At 42.9% G+C, this 21,585-nt stretch overlaps 1 protein-coding gene across 1 annotated transcript in view; it reads left to right on the top strand.

Annotated features, from left to right (window-relative positions):
• The window catches only part of NEK5 (NIMA related kinase 5), a 99,213-nt gene that overhangs the window by 37,459 nt on the left and 40,169 nt on the right, over nt 1-21,585 (top strand). The window contains 5 exon segments of the mRNA XM_089304204.1: nt 8,156-8,340; nt 10,993-11,059; nt 12,310-12,426; nt 13,498-13,584; nt 15,434-15,526. Coding sequence (XP_089160330.1) covers nt 8,156-8,340; nt 10,993-11,059; nt 12,310-12,426; nt 13,498-13,584; nt 15,434-15,526 — 549 coding nt within the window.

Raw genomic sequence — 21,585 nt, 5'->3', positions numbered from 1 at the left:
AATGTTTTAAAAGATGTATTTTATTTATTTGAAAGTCATAGTTACAGAGAGAGGTAGAGCCAGAGAGAGGTCCTCCACCCACTGGTTCAATCCCCAAATGATCGCAACAGCTAGAGCTGAGCTGATTCGAAACCAGGAGGCAGGAGCCTCCTCCAGGTCTCCCACGTGGGTGCAGGGGCCCAAAGACATGGACAATCACACACTGCTTTCCCAGGCCATAGCAGAGAGCCAGATCAGAAGCAGAGCAGCTGGGACTCGAACCAGCGCCCAAATGGGATGCCTGCGCTGCAGGCTGTGGCTCTAAGCTGCTGTACCAGAGTGCCGGCTCCTTTTTTTTTTTTTTTTTTAATTTTTAAATAAGATTTTGTTTATTTGGAAAGCAGAGTTACAGAGAGAACAGAGAGATCTTTCATTTGCTGGTTCACCCAAATGGCCACAATATCCAGGGCTGGGCCAGGTTGAAGCCAGGAGCCTAGAACACCATCTGGCTCTCTCATGAGGGTGGCAGGGATCCAAGCACTTGGGCCATCCTCTGCTGCCTTCTATGGAGCATTAGCAGGGAGCTGGTTGGAAAGTGGAGCAGCTGAGACTTGAACCAGCAATCATATGGGTCGCTGGGTTGCAGGCAATGCCTTAACCTGCTATACCACAACTCTAACTCCTTTTTTTTAATGCTACATTTTTAAAATAAAGATTTGTTTATTTGTTTGAAAGGCAGAGTTACAGAGAGAGGGAGAGACCTTACATCCACTAGGTACTCCTCAGAGGGCTGCAGTGGCTGGGTTTGAGCCAGACCGAAGCCAGGAGGAGCCTAGAACTTTATCCAGGTCTCTCACGTGGGTAGCTGGGCCCCAAGCAATTGCGCCATCTTCTGCTGCTTTCCTAGGAGCATTAGCAGAGAGCTGAATCAGAATAGGAACAGCCAGGACTCAAATTGGTGCCCATATATGACACTGGCATTGCAAGTGGTGGCTTAAACTGCTGTGCCGTGATGCTGGTCCCTAAATGCTATGATTTGTTACAAGTATACAATGATTTTCATTTTCCTTTTATAACTGAAATTCTTCTAACTTCTTTGAAAAAGTAGGGATTTTCTATAAAAGTGAGTAACTTAGCCACAGAAAACACTCTTTACTTCATATTTTAATTCTAACATGCATACATATATATACATATATAAAGGAGACACTTTTATTATATAATAACTGATCTTCACCTAAGGGTTCTTTATGCTTCGTTACTTGAACCCACTTCAGCAGCGTGTTTAATCTTCATGCTAATGAATTACTCCTGTTATATAAATGATAAAATGGTTATTGCCTTTTAGTTGGCAAATTGTATTTCTAAAGGCACATAGTGTAATTAGAGGGCAATTTGGAAGTACATTTACTAAATGTTTACTTAAAAGACATTTTAAAAAATGTGTTAGTTTATAAACAGATTTACTTTATTTTTTTGAAAGGCAGAGTTACAGAGAGAGGTCTTGCATCCACCAGTTCACTCCCCAGATGGTTGCAACAGTCAGGGCTGGGCCAGGCTGAAGCCAGGAGCCAGGAGCTTCTTCCTGATCTCCAACATGGGTGCAGGGGCACAGAGAACCGGGCTACCTTCTGCTGCTTTCCCAGGAACATTAGTAGGGAGCTGGATTGGAAATGAAGCAGCTGGGGCTCAAACCAGCACCCACATGGGATGCCAGCATCGCAGGTGGGGGCTTTATCTGCTATACCATAGCGCCAACCCCTAAACAGATTTTAACTATTGGTTAAATTATTGACCAATTAATAAATTAACCTTTGTTTAATAAAATTTTAACTTTAAGGAATTTTAAAAAGTGCATTGTGATTCAGAATACTGTGTATTAGACATGTGGGAGAGCAAAAGTAAATTAAGTTAGGAGAACTGTGGAATAAGTTGACATTTTTTCTAATCCTTCCAACAGCAATGAAATAAATGGGTCCACATAGGAACCACTTCAGATGTTCTTCTTACTGTTCAGGATTAGAGAAAATCCTAAAAAATCTATTTATTTCCTCCCAATACTTTTATTTCTAACCAATTTTCAGTTAAGTAATTAGTAATTACTTCTGGACTTTATACAATGAAATTATAAAATGAAGAAAACTACTTTTCACTCTCAAAGAAGTAAAGATGTACGTATAATTTTTATTTAGACTATTAAATCAAATCTATATATTTAACATTTAAACAGAAAATGCCATTTTATATGATCATATATCTACAATTCCATATGGCTTATTGTAACAAAGATATGAATCATATCCATGATGTAACATGATATGAATCATATCCAGCTCCCTGCTTTTCCTACTTAGGAAAGCAACAGAAGATGGCCCAGGTGCTTGGGCCCCCACACCCACATGGGAGACCTGGGTGAAGCTCCTGGCTGCTGGCTTTGGCCTGCCCCAACCCCTGCTGTTGCAGACATTTGTGGAGTGAAACAGCAGGTGGAAGATCTCTCTCTGTCTCAGCCTTTCTCTCTCTCTCTCTAACTCTGCTTTTCAAATAAATAAATAAATAGATCTAAAAATAAAATATGAATCACATAGCATTAAAAAAATTAAAGAAGAGTGTTATAGTGCAATGGGTTAAGCCTCTGTTTGGAACACTTGCATCCCATGTTAGAGTGCCAGTTCTATTCCTAGCTACTCTGCTTCCAGTCAAGCTCCCTGCAAATGCACCTGGGAGGCAAAAGGTTGTGGCTCAAGTATTTGAGTCCCTGCCATCTACATGGGAAACTTGGATGGAGTTCTGGCTTCTGGTTTTGGCCTGGCCTAACCTGCTGTTATAGCCATTTAGGGAGTGAACCCGTGGATCTCTCTGTCTCTCCCTCTCTCTCTGTCACTCTGCCTTTGAAATTAAAAAAAAAAAAATCTTAAAAAACAAAGGGTATAGCATGTTATTCCTTTACAGTGAGGGCATTTTTTTTACCAGAGCTATTTTATTTTATTTTTATTTATTTATTCTTTTATTTATATTCCCCCAAATAAACCTTTTATTTAAAGAATCCAGACTTCATGCATTTCATAAGTACAACTTTAGGAATATAGTGATTCTTCCCTCCATGCCTGCTCTCCTACCCCTCCTCCCTCTCCCATTCCCAGTCCCATTCTCCACTAAGATTCATTTTCGATTAACTTTATACACAGAAGACCACCTCTATACTAAGTAAAGTGTTCAACAATTTGCATGGTGAAAAAAAAAAAAAATACTGTTCCTCAACAGTTGAGACAAGGGTTGTTCAAAGTCATTGCATCTTGAATTTAATTTCACTTCTTTTTCTAAAAACTTAATTAACTTTAACAAAGCATCCAAGAATGATATGTCTTTTGGGAACACTTAGAAATAGTTATAATACAACTCTTTGAGGACAAAGGTCCTGCATGGGAAGTTAGTGCACAATGACTCCTGTTGTTAATTTAACACTCTTATATGTATGACGTCAATTATCACCCGAGACTCTTGACAAGAGCTGCCTAGGCTATGGAAGCCTTTTGAATCCACAGCCAGACCAGAATGCCTTAAGGGCTGATTCTGAGGTCACAGTGTTATTTAAAGCAATTGTCATATTATGAGTCTGCTGTGTGGATTGCTTCCCATGCCAGAGCATTCACTTCTTTTTAATTCTATCTATGATTATTATTATTACCAGACTCTTATTCCTAACCATATGATCACTTTAACACTTAAGATGATACTTTTGGTGGCCGGCACCATGGCTCAATAGGCTAATCCTCTGCCTTGCGGCGCCGGTACACCAGGTTCTAGTCCCAGTCGGGGCGCCGGATTCTGTCCCGGTTGCCCCTCTTCCAGGCCAGCTCTCTGCTATGGCCCCGGAGTGCAGTGGAGGATGGCCCAAGTGCTTGGGCCCTGCACCCCATGGGAGACCAGGAGAAGCACCTGGCTCCTGGCTTCAGATCAGCGCGATGAGCCGGCCTCAGTACACCGGCCGCGGCGGCCATTGGAGGGTGAACCAACGGCAAAAAGGAAGACCTTTCTCTCTGTCTCTCTCACTGTCCACTCTGCCTGTCAAAAAAAAAAAAAAAAAAAAAAAAAAAAAAGATGGTATTTTTGGGCTGGCGCTGCGGCTCATTAGGCTAATCCTCCGCCTGCGGTGCCGGCACCCCGGGTTCTAGTCCCGGTTGGGGTGCCGGATTCTGTCCTGGTTGCTCCTCTTCCAGGCCAGCTCTCTGCTGTGGCCCGGGAAGGCAGTGGAGGATGGCCCAAGTGCTTGGGCCCTGCACCCGCATGGGAGACCAGGAAGAAGCATCTGGCTCCTGGCTTTGGATCGGCACAGTGCGCCGGCTGTGGCAGCCATTTGGGGGGTGAACCAACCGAAAGAAGTCCTTTTTCTCGTCTCTCTCTCTCACTGTCTAACTCTGCCTGTCAAAAAAATAAAATAAAATAAAGACGATATTTTTACCACCCAGCTTAAGGGAATTTCAGGTCTACATCCCCATGTTTATTGCATCTCAATTCACAATAGCTAAGACATGGATTCAACCCAAATGCCTGTCAACTGAAGACTGGATAAAGAAATTATGGGATATATATACTATGGAATATTACACAGTGGTTTAAAAAAATGAAATCCAGTCATTTACAACAAAATGGATGAATCTGGAAAACATCATACTTAGTGAAATAAGTTAATCCCAAAGGGACAAATATGACATGCTGTCCCTGACCTGTGATAACTAACAGAGCATCTAAAAGGCAATCTGTAGAAGTGAAATTGCCAGTTTGAGAAGCAAAGAGTTGAACAGCCTTTGTCTTGACTGCTGAGGAACAGTTTGGTTTTTTAAATACTATTGGTTGAACTCCTTACTTAACATAGAGTTAAATATATGTGTTTAAAGTCAATTGAAAATAGATCTCAGTAAAAAATAAAAATGGGAATAAGAGAGGGAGGAGGAAGAGGGGTTGGGAGTGTGTGTGGGAGGGAGGGCATGGTGGGAAGAATCACCATGTTCCTAAAGTAGTAATTATGAAGTCTATGAAGTCTGTAACTGTAAAGCTGCATAGTTCTGCATACATTCCTACAGACTTACTTCTAAGGGTACAGTGAGGGCATTTCATGTTTAATCATTTGGTTATTCATGTTCTCAACTCCAGTTCCTAGATTTTTACAATGGTTTGATTCTCTTATTTATTTATTTTCATTTTATTTGAAAGGCAGAGAGACAGAGACAGAAAGAGGGAGAGCTCCCATCCAGTGGTTCATTCTTTAAATGCTCCCAACAGCCAGAGCTGGGCCAGGTTGAACCCAGGAGCCAGAAAGTCAATCAAAATCTTCCATGGGGGTGGCAGGGACTCAAACCCTTAAGCCATCATCTACTGCCTCCCAGAATATGCATTAGCAGATAACTGAAACCAGAAGAGCCAGGGCTGGGACTTGAACCCAAACACATTAATATGGATGCAGTTGTTCCAAAACAGCATCTTAACCACTGCACCAAACATCTGCCCCACTGATCTTATTTTTTTCTCTTTTATTATCAACTGCTAAATGGGCATAGTGGTCATATTTAATATTAAATTGATCCTATTTTGCTTTTCAGCACCAATATCTTGGCTGGCTTCTGTATCTTAGTTTGGTCTGATTCTTATCTTCTAGCTCAGTGGTCTCTACTTAGCTCTAAGGCAATCATGTGTTTCTGGATCTCCTCATTCTATTCTAGTTGGTGTCAAGGTCAAACAAAAATATAGAGAAGAATCTCCAATAAAATAATTTTTAATTGGGAATGAAGAATTCCCAATTGCAATTCAGGACACATGTACACAGGCTACTGTGTTGTGTCTGGAGAACACAAGAAAGGTTGGGAACTTTATTAGGATGGAGATATCTATATAAACTATTGTGAAAGAAAGTTCATTGGCACTTACAGTGCATAGGGAGCTGGCAAACTCTGACTGGTGAGCAGTGGCGGTTACTTCATAAAGCTAGTCTTAAGGTCATAGTTGTCAATTCCCTTAACAGTTGCTAAGATGAAAAAAAAGTCTGAAATATAAGGCAGCCTGTTTCTTTGAATTGGCCTAGCAGGGCAGTTCCCTGAACAATCATCTGTGACCTGAGCATGTTCTCCCCATAGCCTCTTGGGTCAATTTTAGATGAGAATGACGAGAATGTTTTCATTTGCATACTCAATTTCCATACTGGGAAGGGTGATGAGGAGTGACCTGGGATGGTAATATGCTCACTGCAGCTATAATATGGCCTTCCCTTGTTTTCCTGGGAAGAAGGAATGACTCAGCATCTTCTTTCTTAATGTCACGGTGCCATTTTGCATTTAGTCATTTTCTCAGAAACTAAAATTGTTGCACCAAATTTTTGAGTTGTGCAGTAGCATTTATTCTCCCATAAAGTGCATTAAAGTGTTTATGAAAATAGAAAATAATAATTCTGAGTTTAGATTCAGATGTCAGGTTAGCTATTCAAAAGCTACAATTTTTTCACTCTAGCCATGAAGTATACTTGATTTGTATCTATACTTAGAAAAATTATAGAATACTATACTATAGTATTTAGATTATATATTTTTTAAAGATTTATTTATTTATTTATTTGAAAGTTGGAGTTACACAGAGAGAGAAGGAGAGGCAGAGGCAGAGAGAGAGAGGTTGGTCTTCCATCACTGGTTCACTCCCTAATTGGCTACAATACCAGAGCTGCACTGATCCAAAGCCAGGAGCCAGGAGCTTCTTCCTGGTCTCCCATGCAGGTGTAGGGGCCCAAGAACTTGGGCCATCTTCTGCTGCTTTCCCAGGCCATAGCAGAGAGCTGGATTGGAAGTGGAGCAGCCAGGATTTGAACCAGCACTCATATGGGATGCTGGCACTGCAGGCAGCGGCTTTACCCGCTACACCACAGCACCAGCTCCAGATTTGGACTTTAAGCTCTTGTTCAACTCTGGGATTTGGTGACTCTAGGATTATTTTACTCTGAAAACAAATTTAAAGTGAAAATGGTAAAAATGCATCTTCAGTTTCTTGGGATAACTATAGTTGCTATGAAATTGTCAGTTACCATGGATTTGTATTATTCTTTTTTAAAAAAATTGTTTATTTGAAAGGCAGAGTTACAGACTGAGAGAGAGTGGCACAGAGAGATCTTCCATTTGCTAGTTCACTCCCCAAATGGCCACAAAGACTGGAGCTAGACCAATCCAGAGCCAGGAGCTTCCTCTGGGTCTCCCATGTGGGTGCAAGGGCCCAAGCACTTGTGTCATACTCCACTGCTTTCTGAGGCACACTAGTGGAGAACTGGATTAGAAGTGGAGGAGCAAGAACTCAACCAACACCCATATGGAATGCTGGCACCGCAGGTGGCGGCTTAACCCACTAGGCCACAGCACCCGCCCTTGTATTGTGAATTTTTTTTTAATATTTATTTATTAAATTTATTTATTTATTTATTTGAAAGTCAGAGTTACACAGAGAGAGGAGGAGAGGCAGAGAGCGAGAGAGAGAGAGAGGGAGAGAGAGGTCTTCCATCCGCTGGTTCACTCCCCAGATGGCCACACCAGCCGGAGCTGCACTGATCCAAAGCCAGGAGCCAGGAGCTTTTTCTGGGTCTCCTACACAGGTGCAGGGGTCCAAGGACTTGGGCTATCTTCTACTGCTTTCCCAGGCCATAGCAGACAGCTGGATCAGAAGTAGAGCAGTCAGGACTAGAACCAGCACCCATAGCGGGTGCTGGCACTGCAGGTGGCTGCTTTACTTGCTGTGCTACAGTGCCGGCTCCATATTGTGAATTTTTAAAATCTTCCATTTTGGGACAGGCATTTGGCCTGGTGGTTAAGAAGTCCATTAAGATGCCCCCATCCCACATGTGAGTGTCCACGTTTGATAACTGCTTCCAGCTGATGACTCAGCTTTCTGCTAATACAGACCCTGGGAGGCAGAGGGGGGTGACTCAAGTAATTGTGTCCCTTGTTTCCACGTAAGAGATCTAAACTGAGTTCCTGGCCCTGACTTTTAGCCTCAGCCTAACCCTAGCCATTGTAGACATCTGGGGAGATAACCAGTGACTGGGAATTCTTACAGTCTTTGTCTCTGTGTCTCCCTGCCTATTGAACTAATTAATTATTTAAAAATAAATAAATAAATAAAAATATTCCTTTTTTAAATCCCTCAGACAAAAATGATAGAAAGGCCCGGACTTGCTGCAATGTGTGGACATTATGACTATTATTATGCACAACTTGACTTGTTGAGGAGGAGAGCCCATGAACCAGGTCATCACTGCGCTCCTCAGAGAGAGGCCACCGTTGAAGAGAATTGGGATCAGGAAGAAAGGCAGCATCCATCACCTGGCCAATGGTAATGTCATGACCTACGCTCTGGCCTTCAGAAAATATAAGTCAACATTCTTCATTCCCAAATCTTCCCAAATTCTCCTAAAACAAAAGAGTCAAGAAGGTCCAGAGTCTTCATTGTAAACGCTTCACGGTTCTCTCGACTCCCTCTCATCTCCAGTCTGGTAGAGCATATCTTCTTACCCATGGAGCCAGTTAACCAGAGGCAAAGTCCATATTTTGAATTTTTAAATATTTGTCTTCTTCCTAATACTGCTTTTTGAGGGGGTGATAAAAATAGTAGTATGTATTGCATTTTCCAAGGTTATCAACAAGAATCCTTAATAATTGAATTATAAAAATAAAATGATCACTTGAGACATTTTGAAAAGTGAAATAGATTTCATTCACCTTTTATAGTTTAGAGATTTTAAAAAGATGGATGTATTAGAAAATAATACACTTAAATGGTTCTACAAATTTCTGCAGAACTACAACATTTTCAATTTTTTTTCACATCAATGTCAGTGTTCCTATGTCCAGAATAATATGATACCTATTGTAGGCCTGAAAACCAACTGCTGAGTGGTGGGTTTTTTTTTTTTTAGATTTATTTATTTATTTATTTGACAGGCAGAGTTACAGACAGTGACAGAGAGAGAGAAAGTTCTTCCCTCCATTGGTTCACTCCCCAATTGGCCGCAACAGCCAGAGTTGTGCCGATCCGAAGCCAGGAGCCAGGTGCTTCCTCCCAGTCTCCCAGGCAGGTTCAGGGGCCCAATCTCTTGGGCTATCCTCCAGTGCTTTCCAGGCCACAGCAGAGAGCTGGGCTGGAAGAGGAGCAACAGCGACTAGAACTGGTACCCATACAAGATTTGGTGCCACAGGCGGAGGATTAACCTAGTGTGCCACGGCGCTGGCCCCCGTGAGTGGTGGGTTTTTTTCTCTTTTTGAAATGTTTTTTCTTCACATATTTTTTGTTGTTGTTCAGTTGGGAACTTGGTGACTTTGACGACTATGGTTATTGCTGAAATTTTGAATGAGCTATGAAAAATACCAGAGTTTATGGTGGTGACCTCATAAATAGCTAGTGAAAATCAGATAAGAGCAATAACTGAATGATTTCCTCAGAAATGTGTGATGAGAAAAATAGATGTTTTATGTTTGAAGATATTCAGTGATTTTATGGTTTTACTCATCTTCATAATATACTTTGAATTATCCCATGATCATAAGAATTTTGTGTTCCATTAGTTGAAATTGCGATACCATTGTAGGACTTGATTAATGAGGGACATGCATTACATATAAAAAGGAGCAGCCTCAGAACGCCCTTTCTCTTTTCTCAGCCGTCTTCCACTATTTGTCTAGATACTACCCATTATTTCTTCATGTATAATTTCTTCTCTCTTATGGAAACAGTGAAGTTCCTTCTCTTCCTTGTGTGCCACTGCCCATCACAGCTCTCTCTAGTGTATCCCAGAATGCCCATCTGATGGCTGGTAACCCCTTCCTTTTTGACCCACCCCTTCCCCCAGCTGTCTCTCTACTGGAACCTGGTTCCAGGCCATGGAATAGAAGAAGAAGAATTTGTACAGGGTTTGAGAGGGGTTGGGTTGCAGATGCAGAGAGAGAAATGTTTCTTGAACAGCCCCTGGGAGACTCTTATGAAGGTGTTATGACTGTGGCCAGTTAGGGTTTTGAGAGAGTTGAGAGTTACAATCTAGCCCTCATTTAATTCAGGCCTTTATGTGTGTCGGACACTGGTCAGGCACCTACAGGGCCCTAATCTCTGCAAATCCTTGTATCAGCCCCTATGAAATGCTCTGTGAACTAAGGATGATTCAGAGAGCTTAGCTAGCTTATTTTGTCATTCTTCTGAATGATTGATTATTAACTTGACCCTTTGTAAATTGGTGCTGAACATGATGTTCCTGAAGGAATTATCTCTTAAATGTTAATTCTGTCTTTGGAGCCATAATATTACTGGAATTCCAAAAGACATAGTCCATACTATGATCAAAATGCAACCAGTAGTTATAGAAATTCTTAGCAGGAAATTCTGCAAAAAAGAAGATGGATCTATAAAATGTAGATATAAGCCTGAAAATGCGTTGGCCATATGGTGCTGGCAAAACACTTTGAACATTTTGAGAGACAACTGAAGCATCACTTCTGTATTCATTAAGCAGTTCAGTGCTAGCAGGATGAGTGGAGATGATGGGGTGGGACACCATCCTGCTGTTGAGGAGCTCAGAGTGTAGTGTAGCAAACAGACAAGAAACCCTTGTGAAGTCAGGAGTAGAAGTCTGCTAGATGAGAAACCTACACAGTGCATGAGAAGATTTGGGCATGGGTGAGTTTCACTCCCCCATCATATATAGACTATGAAACAACTCAGCCCTGCTCTGAAAAACAACTATTGGAGCACAATATTTTTCTATTTAATTGTCTCCTGAATCCCCAGTTGCTATCTTCTCTATCATTTTTTCCTCTTGATTCCAAAGATTTTCTTTCCCCTTGTAAACATTCTCTAACTCTGAGATATTCTTGAACTTGGAATGTCAAACCACATGTGAGTTGTGAGCCTTACTTCAAAGCTGAAAATCCACTCATCAGATTGGTGCCTTAGACTGTTTAATATTTCTACTCAAGCCGGATACTTTTATTTCCTAAGGCCTGCTGAGTATCTTCGGAGGAAATTTGAGGCTCAAGAATATAAGTTGAAAGTGGAAAAGCAATTGGTAAGTAAAATACCAAATACAAGAGGCAATCGGGAATTTTCTAATAGTGTCTCTGTTCACAGGTATTCAGAGATTGTTAAGTCAAAGTCCATTCCAGCAGAAGGTCAAGACCACTCTGACCACCATAAAGAAGAGTAGTAGGAACAGGCTTCCATCAGAGTCTGGGAAGGCTGGTCTCTTCCTGGCTCTGTCACTTGCACAGTGAGCTTGGGCAGTCCATCCAGTCTCTCTGAGCTTCAATTTCCTTTTCTAGGATGTGAGTCTTGGAGAAGCTGAGTCCCTTTTGGTGCTGCAGTGCTGTGATTCTAGCTTATTAAAGGCACTTCAACACGTTTTTTAAAGGATTGTGGTACTTTATTTGAATTCAAAACTAACCTTTACTCTTTGTGTTGTAATTCTGGGGCCTCAGAGGCTAGATATGCAGCTTCTTTGTGTCAGTCTTAGTTTGACATCCTCAAAACTTACAACTTATTCCCTTACCTAATCTCATGCTCTGGGGTTGCAAACCCTTCACAGAGCTTTCATTTCACAATTACAATGAACTAAGAAAATGAATCTAGGTGTTTCAAATGGTAGCATAAAATGGCAATTCCTTGGAATACTTAAACCAGCTGATTTAAATAACTTGAAAATTTGTTCAATGTTTCATACTTCTGCTTGTGATAAAAAAAAAAAAACTACCAAATTTTGAGAGCCAAAATTAAATTTGAAGATATTTCCAAAATGCAACTATACTTTATAGATTATTTTATTTAGGGGCAGGCATTTAGCCTAATGGTTAAAGCCCGGGTTAAGACATCCATATTGAGTACCTGGGTTTGATGCTTAGCCCTGGCTCATGACTCCAGATTCCTGCTAATATAGACCACAGGACGCAGCAGTGATGGCTCAAGTAACTGGGAGATCAGGCATTAGGTGTAAAAGTTAGGGTACCACCCTGGTATCACTAACACCAAATTGAAGTGCTTGGCTTCTAGTCCTAATTTTTCTGCTAATTCCAGTTTCCTGCTAATATGCACCCTGGGAAGCAGTAGGTGATGGCTCAGTACATGAGCTCCTGCCACCCTCATGGAAGACCTAGATTGAAATCCTGGCTCCAGGCTTCAGTGCAGCTCCATCCTGGCCATTGTAGACATTTGGGAAGTGAACCAGCAGATGGGAGCTTTCTCTATGTTTGTGTATGTGTGTATGTGCCTGTCTCTTTCTCTCTCAAATAACTAAAAAAAGTTTTTGTTTCATTTAATAAATAGGGTCTTCGTCCATCTTCAGCAGAGCCAAATTACAACCAGAGACAAAAGCTAAGAAGTAATGGAAAAGAGCCTGGATTCCAGGAGCTGCAATTTAGGAAAAATGAAATAAAGGAACAGGTTAGAAAGAGTCTACTTCCAGGGCTGCTGCTGTGCTGTGTGGTTTTCTTCTATGCTATGTATGCCAGGGTGGTCTCCTACAGTGCACCTGAGAGGCTACGGTTGCACAAGTGCAAAGGAGATTCAAACAGTTCATGAGAAATGCACATTTTTCCATGAACTTTTTGAAGCCCACTCTTACTTGCTGGACTTGACACATAAAGTACCATACGAAGTGTTTTGGGGGACACAGAGTTACGTGTTCTACCTTCTCTGAAAATGCAGCACAGCTAAGTTCCTAAGACTGTTCACTTTGGATGGGTAAAGTAAATGCCCATCATGAACATATTTGGGGTTTATATTCATTTCCCAGGGCTGCTGTAAAATAGCCCCAACAAAATGGGTGACTTAAAGCAACAGAAATATACTCTGTCACAGTTCTGGAGCCTGGAAGTCCCCAAAGTGTCAGCTGGGTCATCCTCCCTCTGAAACCTGCAGGAGAGATTCCTTCCTTGCCCCTTCCTAGCCTCTGGTGGTTTATTGGGGCAATCTTTGGCATCCCTTGGTTTACAGCTGTGGAACTCCAACCTGCATTGTCACTTGGCATTCTCCTTGTGTCCCTGTCTTCACATGGCTGTATTCTTAGGCCACCAGTCATACTGAACTAAAGATCCACTCTGCTCCAGCATGACGTCATCTTTACCAATTACGTCTCCCATGTCTGTGTTTCCCAATATGGCCACTTTCTCAGGCACTGGAGGTTAGAAATTCAACATCTATTTGGGGGAGGGGACAATTCAACCCATCCAAGGGATTACATATAAAAGTGGGGTGTGTAAAGTGACTGTACATCACCAACACATGGGGGTTAGATATGAATATGAGCTCTGAATCTCAAACCACTGCATCCCTCAAGGGGTGTGAGGTGCCACAGCCAAGTCATAAGGCACATTGTCATCTTCAGGATAACAGAGTTTTCCAGTTCTTGCTTTGTATTTGCATTTTTTAAAAATTATAGACTGCATAGAGATTATTTTTATGAAATTGTTGTGCACATCAATCAGAGATTTTTGGATTGGGTCTGCTTTCCAGGAATATTGGAAGCAGTTGGAGGAAATACGCCAGCAGTACCACAATGACATGAAGGAAATTAGAGAGAAGATGGGGAGAAACCCAGAGGTAAAGTCATTCTCCTGCAGGAAACCCTGTACTACTGATTGAGTTGACCAAGGGAGCTGGTATTAAATGTAGTGATCTGAGAGAGAAAAGGATAATCTTGTCAGCTGGGTTTTTTCAAAGGAACACTGTCAGACCTGATTACAGCTTTGCTCTGTTGTGGTTTACCAGAGACCACACCAGATGGTGAGGATATCTGGTATCCTCAGTTAGGAATGGCAGTGATCAAAAACACGTGCTGATGGTTTTCCTCATGATCAGCCAATGACTCTTACTTTAGACCAGAACTGAATGAGATGCAGACAATCCAAAATGAGCTGAAGTTCATGCCCTCAAGGAGAATAAAAGGTTTGCATCATTGAATTTAACCCTCTGCAGATTTAAGGGCCTAACGTCTGTCTGAGGCAAAATCTGAGTGCAGTTGAGATGATTCTCAGGACCCCTTAAAGGTGCCACGTTGGAAATCCCTCTTTCCGTCTCTCACAGGGGTCTGTAGAGCTTAGCAGAGTGTGTGACTACTACTTCAGTACAGCTCCAGATGAAAGAGCTGGCCTGTGTTTGGAGACCATGTTGTGTGAAAATTTAAATTTTCTTTTATTTATTTGAAAGGCAGACACACACACGCACACAAACACAAACACAAACACATCCTCCATCAACTTGTTTACTCTCCAGAAACACCTGCAAAAGCCAGGAGCCAGAAATTCAATCCAGGTCTCCCAGGTGGGTGGCAGAGACTCACCTACTGGAGGCATCCCCTGCTGCCTCACAGGGTACATATCAGCGGGAAGCTGGAATCTGAAGCAGAGCTGGGACTCGAACTCAGGCACTACAGTATGGAATGTGGGTTCCCAAGTATGTCTTAACCACTGTACCAAATGCCTGGGTAGCCTGGATATTTAAACACTGGTAATACCCTTAGCACCCTAGATGCTCTTCCAATGAGAGGCCTGTGTGCCCCAAAACAGCCATTTCCCATCTCACAACGCACTTGGCTTTGCAACCATTGAGTGGATCTACCACACTGCTAGAATTGATCTCATCCCCCCTGCCTTCACCCCTGAGTGGGTATGGATGATTAATATAAGTAATACGAGCCTATAATACAATTAAATTCTCTGATCCAGGCTCCAAACCAGAGCTTTCACATACTTCCTCTCATTTATCCCCACAACAGAGAAGCTAGATGAGTCCTGAGATATTACTGGGTACACTGAGTATTTCAACCTGGAAAACTACTACTCTTTATAGCAGATGCAGTGCTGCTCATACATAGTTGGGAAGCCAAGACACACGTATGCAACTTCAGTGCACTAGGACTGAATGTAGTTAAGCCATGGGGTACAGAGGCACAAAGATAAGTAGGAGGAACAAGCTGTAGATTTTTATGCAAGAAGAAGGGCACTTAAACTGAGTCTCAGAATTCAGAGCAGCCAAGCGGAGGAGGGACAGACTGAACAAGCCATGCAAAGGTTCCCACTGACTGGATGTGCTAGGAGGGGCAGCTTGCATGTGACGCTTTCCCAAGCAGACCCAGTTCATGGTGGAGAGCCTCGTGCCATCACCTGCCTCGTGTTTAAGGCAGGTGTGCAGTGGGAAGTGTGAGCCCAGGAAGTGATAGTGCACGTTTCTAGAGAGACTATGAAAAGGGCATTTGGGGGACACTGAGGCAGCCATGGGGAAGAGGACCCATAAAGAGGGTTCTAGTCAGCTGTTCTATGGCTGGCCCATCTGCAGCAGGAGGAACGCTTTTCCTCACCAGCCCCATTCAACCCTTGCCTGGGGTACAGAAAGTAGCCACCAAAACTCATGCAGATCCGGTCTTGTTGACTGTGTTTAATTTGTATTAAAGGACAACTCAAAAATCAGTTATGGAACCTATCTGGTGAAGAAGAGTAACCTGCCTGTCCACCAAGACGCACCTGGGGAAGAAGCACCTGTGCAGGTAGTGATGGCTGTTGTCACACACCTGTGTGTGTCTCCCAATGGGTTTTCTCTGGCCAAGTGATTCTTACCTCTCACTATGTTATAGACTCATAGGGGGCACGATTAAAACACTCAGATGCTTAGGCTGCAGCCCAAATGGTGTAGGTAGGGCCCAGGCATCCTGCTTGTAGAAACTTGTGAGTGATTTGGTGGGTGTTGAGTTTGAGAACTGCTGCTGTCTTTAGCCCACACACGTTCTGGATTGCCCAAATCAGTGTCTCAGACACACAGGTCTGCAACCTGATGGTCAGCTTCTCTTCTGTTTCCATCTTACACTTTTAGTGGGATTAGAGGACCAGGCAGAGTTGACCCAGTGGATCTCAAACAGCTTTTTTCCATCTGAGAAAGTATTATGTACTCTTAATGCTAAAGAAATCTGGATTTCAGCTAATTCTGAGAATTCCTCAACCTGTGAAATGACCTCGTAACCAATGCTCCTGTGATTGAATTTTTACTTTTCAAAGAGTTTTTTTTGATGCTTTTGCCTAATAAGAAGATCCTCAGTGATTTGGCTTATAGTGCGAATAATTATCAGTTTGCTCATCATTATAATTAAAACAAATCTTTATATTTTAAATTAGGTTTACTATTAGAGCTGGATCTGGATTCAACTAGAAATTGAAAAATCCTCAAATTATTACAAATGCCATGAAAAGAGAGCTCAGATTTTATAAATATCTCTTTCACATTTTTAACCTGCTTATAGCAACAAATGAAATCCAGTACCTGTGTTTACAAAAAAAAAAAAAAAAACAAGCATCTCTAAACAAGTCATTATGGTGCCTTCTCTCAAAGAGTTTGTCAGAAATTTGGTAAATAAAATTTTGTAAGTTTTATGCACAAGGAGAACTTTTTAAAGATTTGTTTATGTTTGTGAAAGAGTTACAGAGAGAGAGAAAGAGAGAGTGAGATCTTCCATCTGCTGGTTGACTCCACAGATGGCCATGACAGCCTTGGCTGTGCCAGGCCAAAACCAGGAGCCAAGAGCTTCATCAGGTCTCTCATGTGGGTGGCAGGGACCCAAACACTTGAGCCATCTCCCACTGTTTTTCCCAGGACATTAGCAGGAAGCTGGATCAGAAGTAGATCATCCACGATGCTTGCATCACAAGCAGCAGCTTTGCCCACTACGCCACAACACCAGCCCCACCAGGAGTAACTGAAAGAAAACACCCCAAATGCCAACAGTGGTTAGTTAGTGGTACCGTCGGCCCTCTGTATCCACAGAGCCTCAGATTCCACTGAACACAGTTCAAGAATAAGAATCATAATAAGATCTGAACACAGATCTAAGAAAACATTGCACCTGCACTGAACATGTATACACATTTTTTCCCACTATTCTCTAAACAATACAGTATAATAATGAATAACATAGCATTCACACTGTCTTTGGTATTATAAAAAGTCTAGGAGGATTATGCAGGTTATGTGCAAATACTATACCATTTAATATAAGGGACTTGAGCATCCTCATGTTTTGGTAGCCGTTGGGAGGGTCCTAGAACCTACAACCCAGTGATACCGAGGACTGTCTATATACATTGATGTGAATAGGGGTGATGTTTTCTTCTCTACTTTCTAAAAGTTTTATTTTAAGATTTATTTATTCATCTGAAAGGCAGAGAGGGGGAGAGAGAGAGAGAGAGAGAGAGAGAGAGAGAGAGAGAGATTGAGAGATTGAGATTCTATCCGCTGGTTCACTCCCCAAATGGCCACAATGGCCAGAGCTGGGCTCCGAAGCCAGGAGCCAGGAGCTTCTTCTGGGTCTCCCATGTGGGTGCAGGGGCCCAAGGACTTTAGCCGTCTTCTACTGCTTTCCCAGGCTATAGCAAAAACCTGGATTGGAAGTGGACTAACCAGGTCCCAAACATGTGCCCATATGGGATGCAGGTACTGCAGGTGGCAGCTTTACCCACTATGCCACAGCGCCAGCCCCCCTCTAAAATTTTTGTAAGGTGCTTATAGCACTTTTTTTTTAACAGGTAGAGTTACAGAAAGTGAGAGGGAGAAACAGAGAGAAAGGTCTTCCTTCCATTGGTTCACTCCCCAAATGGCCACAACGGCCAGAGCTACGCAGATCCTAAGCCAGGAGCCAGAAGCTTCTTCCTGGTCTCCCACATGGGTGCAGGGGCCCAAGCATTTGGGCCATCTTCTGCTGCTTTCCTAGGGCACAGCAGAGAGCTGGATTGGAAGAGGAGCAATCAGGACTAGAACTGGCATCAATATGGGATGCTGGCGCCGCAGGTGGAGGATTAACCTGTGCCATGGTGCTGGCCCCGCTTATAGCACTTTCACTACAAAAATAGAAAATAGGGCTAGAGTCCCAGCTGCTCCACTTCTGATCCAGCTCTCTCCTGTGGTCTGGGAAAGCAGCAGCAGATGGCCCAACTTCTGGGACCCCTGCGCCCACGTGGAAGACCCAAAAGAAGCTCCAGCTTCCTGACTTCCAACCAGCAGCGCTCCAGCCATGGCGGCCATTTGGGGAGTGAACCAGCAGATGGAAGACTCTCTCTCTCTCTCTCTCTCTCTGCCTCTGCCTTTCAAATAAATAAATATTTTTTTAAAAAAATAGATAATAAAGCATCTACACCTTAAACAAAAACCGAAGATTTCTTTGGAAACATTTGTAAAGGAAATTGTTAGCACCTAATTTATATGCTTTTTGAGTTAATGTCTTATTTGGAGAGAATATGCAGCTGCATAGTGAAATGGATTTTTCAAGTCATTTATCTGAGAATTAACTTCCCAAAGTGCCAGTTGGAACACATTACTCTGCTTGCCCATCAGCAGTGATTCCCGCAACAGGCCAGAGGCTGTTTTCCTTAGCCTGGCAGACTTTGTGAATTGTTCCCAACAGAACATTCCAGCATGATCTCTCCTAATTCCCATAAACACACCCAAAGGTTTCATCCCCTCAAATTACTTTTTAAAACCCCATTTGTTATTTCTTTAAAGGCACTGTATTAGTCTATTTAAAAAAAAAAAAAGAAGTTGTTTATTCATTTGAAAGGCAGAGTTAGAGAGTGAGTGAGAGAGAGAGGAGGCAGAGAGGTCTTCCATCTGCTGATTTACTCCCCAAATGACTGCAATGGTTAGGGCTGGGCCAAGCCGAAGCCAGGAGCCAGGAGCTTCATCTGGGTCTCCTACATGGATGCAGGGGCCCACTTGGGCCACCCTCCCCTGCTTTTCTGGGTGCATTAGCAGGGAGTTGGCTTGGAAGTGGAGCAGCTGGGACTCAAACTGGCACCTATATAGGATGTTGGTGCTTCAGGCCGTGGCTTTAACTGGCTAAGCCATGGCGCTGCCCCGCCCCTTATTCTCTTTTTAAGGATTTTTAAATTTATTTTGAAAATCCAATTTACAGAGGGAGAGACAAAGAGAGAGACCTCTTCTATTTGCTGTTTCACTCCCCAAATAGCAGCAATGGCTAGAGCTAGGCTAGGCTGAAGCCAGGAGCCAGGAACTTCTTCCAGGCCTCCCAATGGCCAGGGCCCGGACACTGGCCTATCCTCCACTGCTTTTCCCAAGCCTTTAGGGAGCTGGGTTAGACATGGTAGCAGGCAAGACTCAAACTGGCCTCCAGCTTCCATTCTCCCAGTGGGTGGGAATTGCAACCATAGTCTGGATGGCTCTGCAGCTTTCGGATCTGGATCTTGGCTGCCAAAGGAACTCTAAGCTGGTGTCTGTCTCATGTCTCACCCACACTCCAGGGACTCTACCCCTTTAAAAATTTATTGGGTGGGGGGGGGCTGGCGCTATGGCACAGTGGGTTAACGCCCTGGCCTGAAGCGCTGGCATCCCATATGGGTGCCAGTTTGAGCCCTGGCTTCTCCACTTCCTATCCAGCTCTCTGCTATGGCCTAGGAATGCAGTAGAAGATGGCCCAAGTCCCTGGGCCCCTCCACCCATGTGGGAGACCAGGAGGAAGCTCCTGGCTCCTGGCTTCGGATAGGCACAGCTCTGGCCAATGCAGCCAGTTGCGGGGTGAACCATCGAATGGAAGACCTCTCTCTCTCTCTGCCTCTCCTCTCTCTGTGTAACTCTGACTTTCAAAATAAATAAGTCTTTTAAAAAAAAGTTTATAGTCCCCACTGCTTGTGGGGACGCCACATAGAAAATGCTTTACCATTAAGCTTTTCCTGTGTTACTATTACCCCCTACTCATTTCCCATCCTCTTACCCTATTTTATTTTATTTGTAGCACATAACACTTTCTGAAATTTTGTCATTAATTTGTGAACTTGCTTACTGCCTATCCTACCTGGAAAATGTAAGCTCTCTGTCAGCAGGGGCCTCCTGGTCCCATCTACTGTGCTGACCCATTGTGTAGGTGAGTGGTCCCCAGGGGTTCTCAGTATGATTTTGTGGAATGAATGCTAGGGAGAAGATGACATGAGCTAGGCAGTTGGATGTGTGAGTCTGAAACTCAGAGAGGAAAGGTGAAGGGCCATCACATAAACACGGCATGTAACCCGCAGGGAAGCAAGGAGCAGAGGGCCAGGATGGAACCCTAGAAACCTCAGCTTAGAGTTCACCCACCAGCTGTTCCTATGAAATTCTTGTCATCCACTTTTACATTCCTCTCCTCCTCCTTGGAATTGCCTGTCAGTTTTCAGAGTGCACTTTTCTTGTTTTCCTAATTATAATAATAAGCCTCAAGGCCATTGCTATGGCATAGCAGGTAAAGCTGCCACTTGCAATGCCAGTATCTCATGTGACCATCAGTTTGAATCCCACCTGCTCCACTTCCAATCCAGCTCTCTGCTAATGTGCTATGGAAAGCAGTGGAGGATGGCCCAAGTGTTTGCATTCCTGTACCCTGATGGGAGGTCCAGAGGAAGCTCCTGTTACTGACTTTGGCCTGGCTCAGCCCCTGCCATTGCTGCCATTTGGGGAGTGAGCTAGGGGATGGAAGACCTCTCTCTCTCTCTCTCTCTCTCTCTCTCTCTCCCCCTCTCTCCCTCTCTCCCTCTCCTTCTTTCTTTTTGTAACTCTGCCCTTCAAAATAAATAAAATACATCTTTAAAATAATCATAAGCCTCTTAAGGGAAGGATCCTGTTATGTTCTTGAGTCAGATTGGGTTGGTTGCACTAGACTAGAATGACAGCATCATCACATGGTAGAATTTTCCTCATTGAAATGCCGGTGTTACAATTATTCTTAGGTGTTTAAATTTAACTGAAAAGTGATCCCTGTTAAATATAAGAGTGGGAATAAGAGAAATGGAGGAAATGTACAGTTCGGCACATGTTCACTCGGACTTACCCCTAATGGTAGAGCTAGAAACGTGCCAGGGGATTCCAAATCAATCCCATTAAGGTGGCATGTACCAATGCCATCTCACTAGTCAAAGTGGTTAGTTTAAGTTCATAATTGATCATAAAGATAGGATTAAGTGTTAAAGGGATCACATAAACAAGACTAGTATCTGCTAATAATAACTGATAGAATTAAAATGGAGAGAATGAGCCAACATGGGAAGTGGGATACACAGCAGACTCATAGAATGGCAGATACCCTAAACAGCACTCTGGCCTCAGAATCAGCCCTTAAGGCATTCAGATCTGGCTAAAAAGCCCATGAGAGTTTCTCAGGCATGGAAAGCCAAGACACTGTGGCAAAAAAAAAAAAAAAAAAAAAAAATGACCTAAATGAAAGATCTCTGTGAGTGAGATCCCAGCGGAAAGAACGGGCCATCAAAGAAGGAGGTACCTTTCTCTGAAGGGAGGAGAGAACTTCCACTTTGATTATGGCCTTGTCTAAATAAGGTCGGAGTTTGTGAACTCAAGAAGCTTCCATAACCTTGGCAGCTCATGACAAGAGCCTCTGGTGATTACTGACATCATAAATAAGAGTGTCAATTGTTAACAACGGGAGTCACTGTGCACTTACTCCCCATGTAGGATCTCTGTCCTTAATGTGTTGTACTACGCAAATTAATGGTAAAACTAGTACTCAAACAGTGCTTTATACTTTGTGTATCTGTGTGAGTGCAAACTGTTGAAATCTTTACT

This window comes from Oryctolagus cuniculus, chromosome 9 (genome assembly GCF_051225735.1).
Source record: "Oryctolagus cuniculus isolate XC-2025 breed Fujian yellow rabbit chromosome 9, ASM5122573v1, whole genome shotgun sequence".
Classification (NCBI taxonomy): domain Eukaryota; kingdom Metazoa; phylum Chordata; class Mammalia; order Lagomorpha; family Leporidae; genus Oryctolagus; species Oryctolagus cuniculus.
Note: the sequence above shows the minus strand (reverse complement) of the source record. Positions and strands in the feature narration are given on the sequence as shown.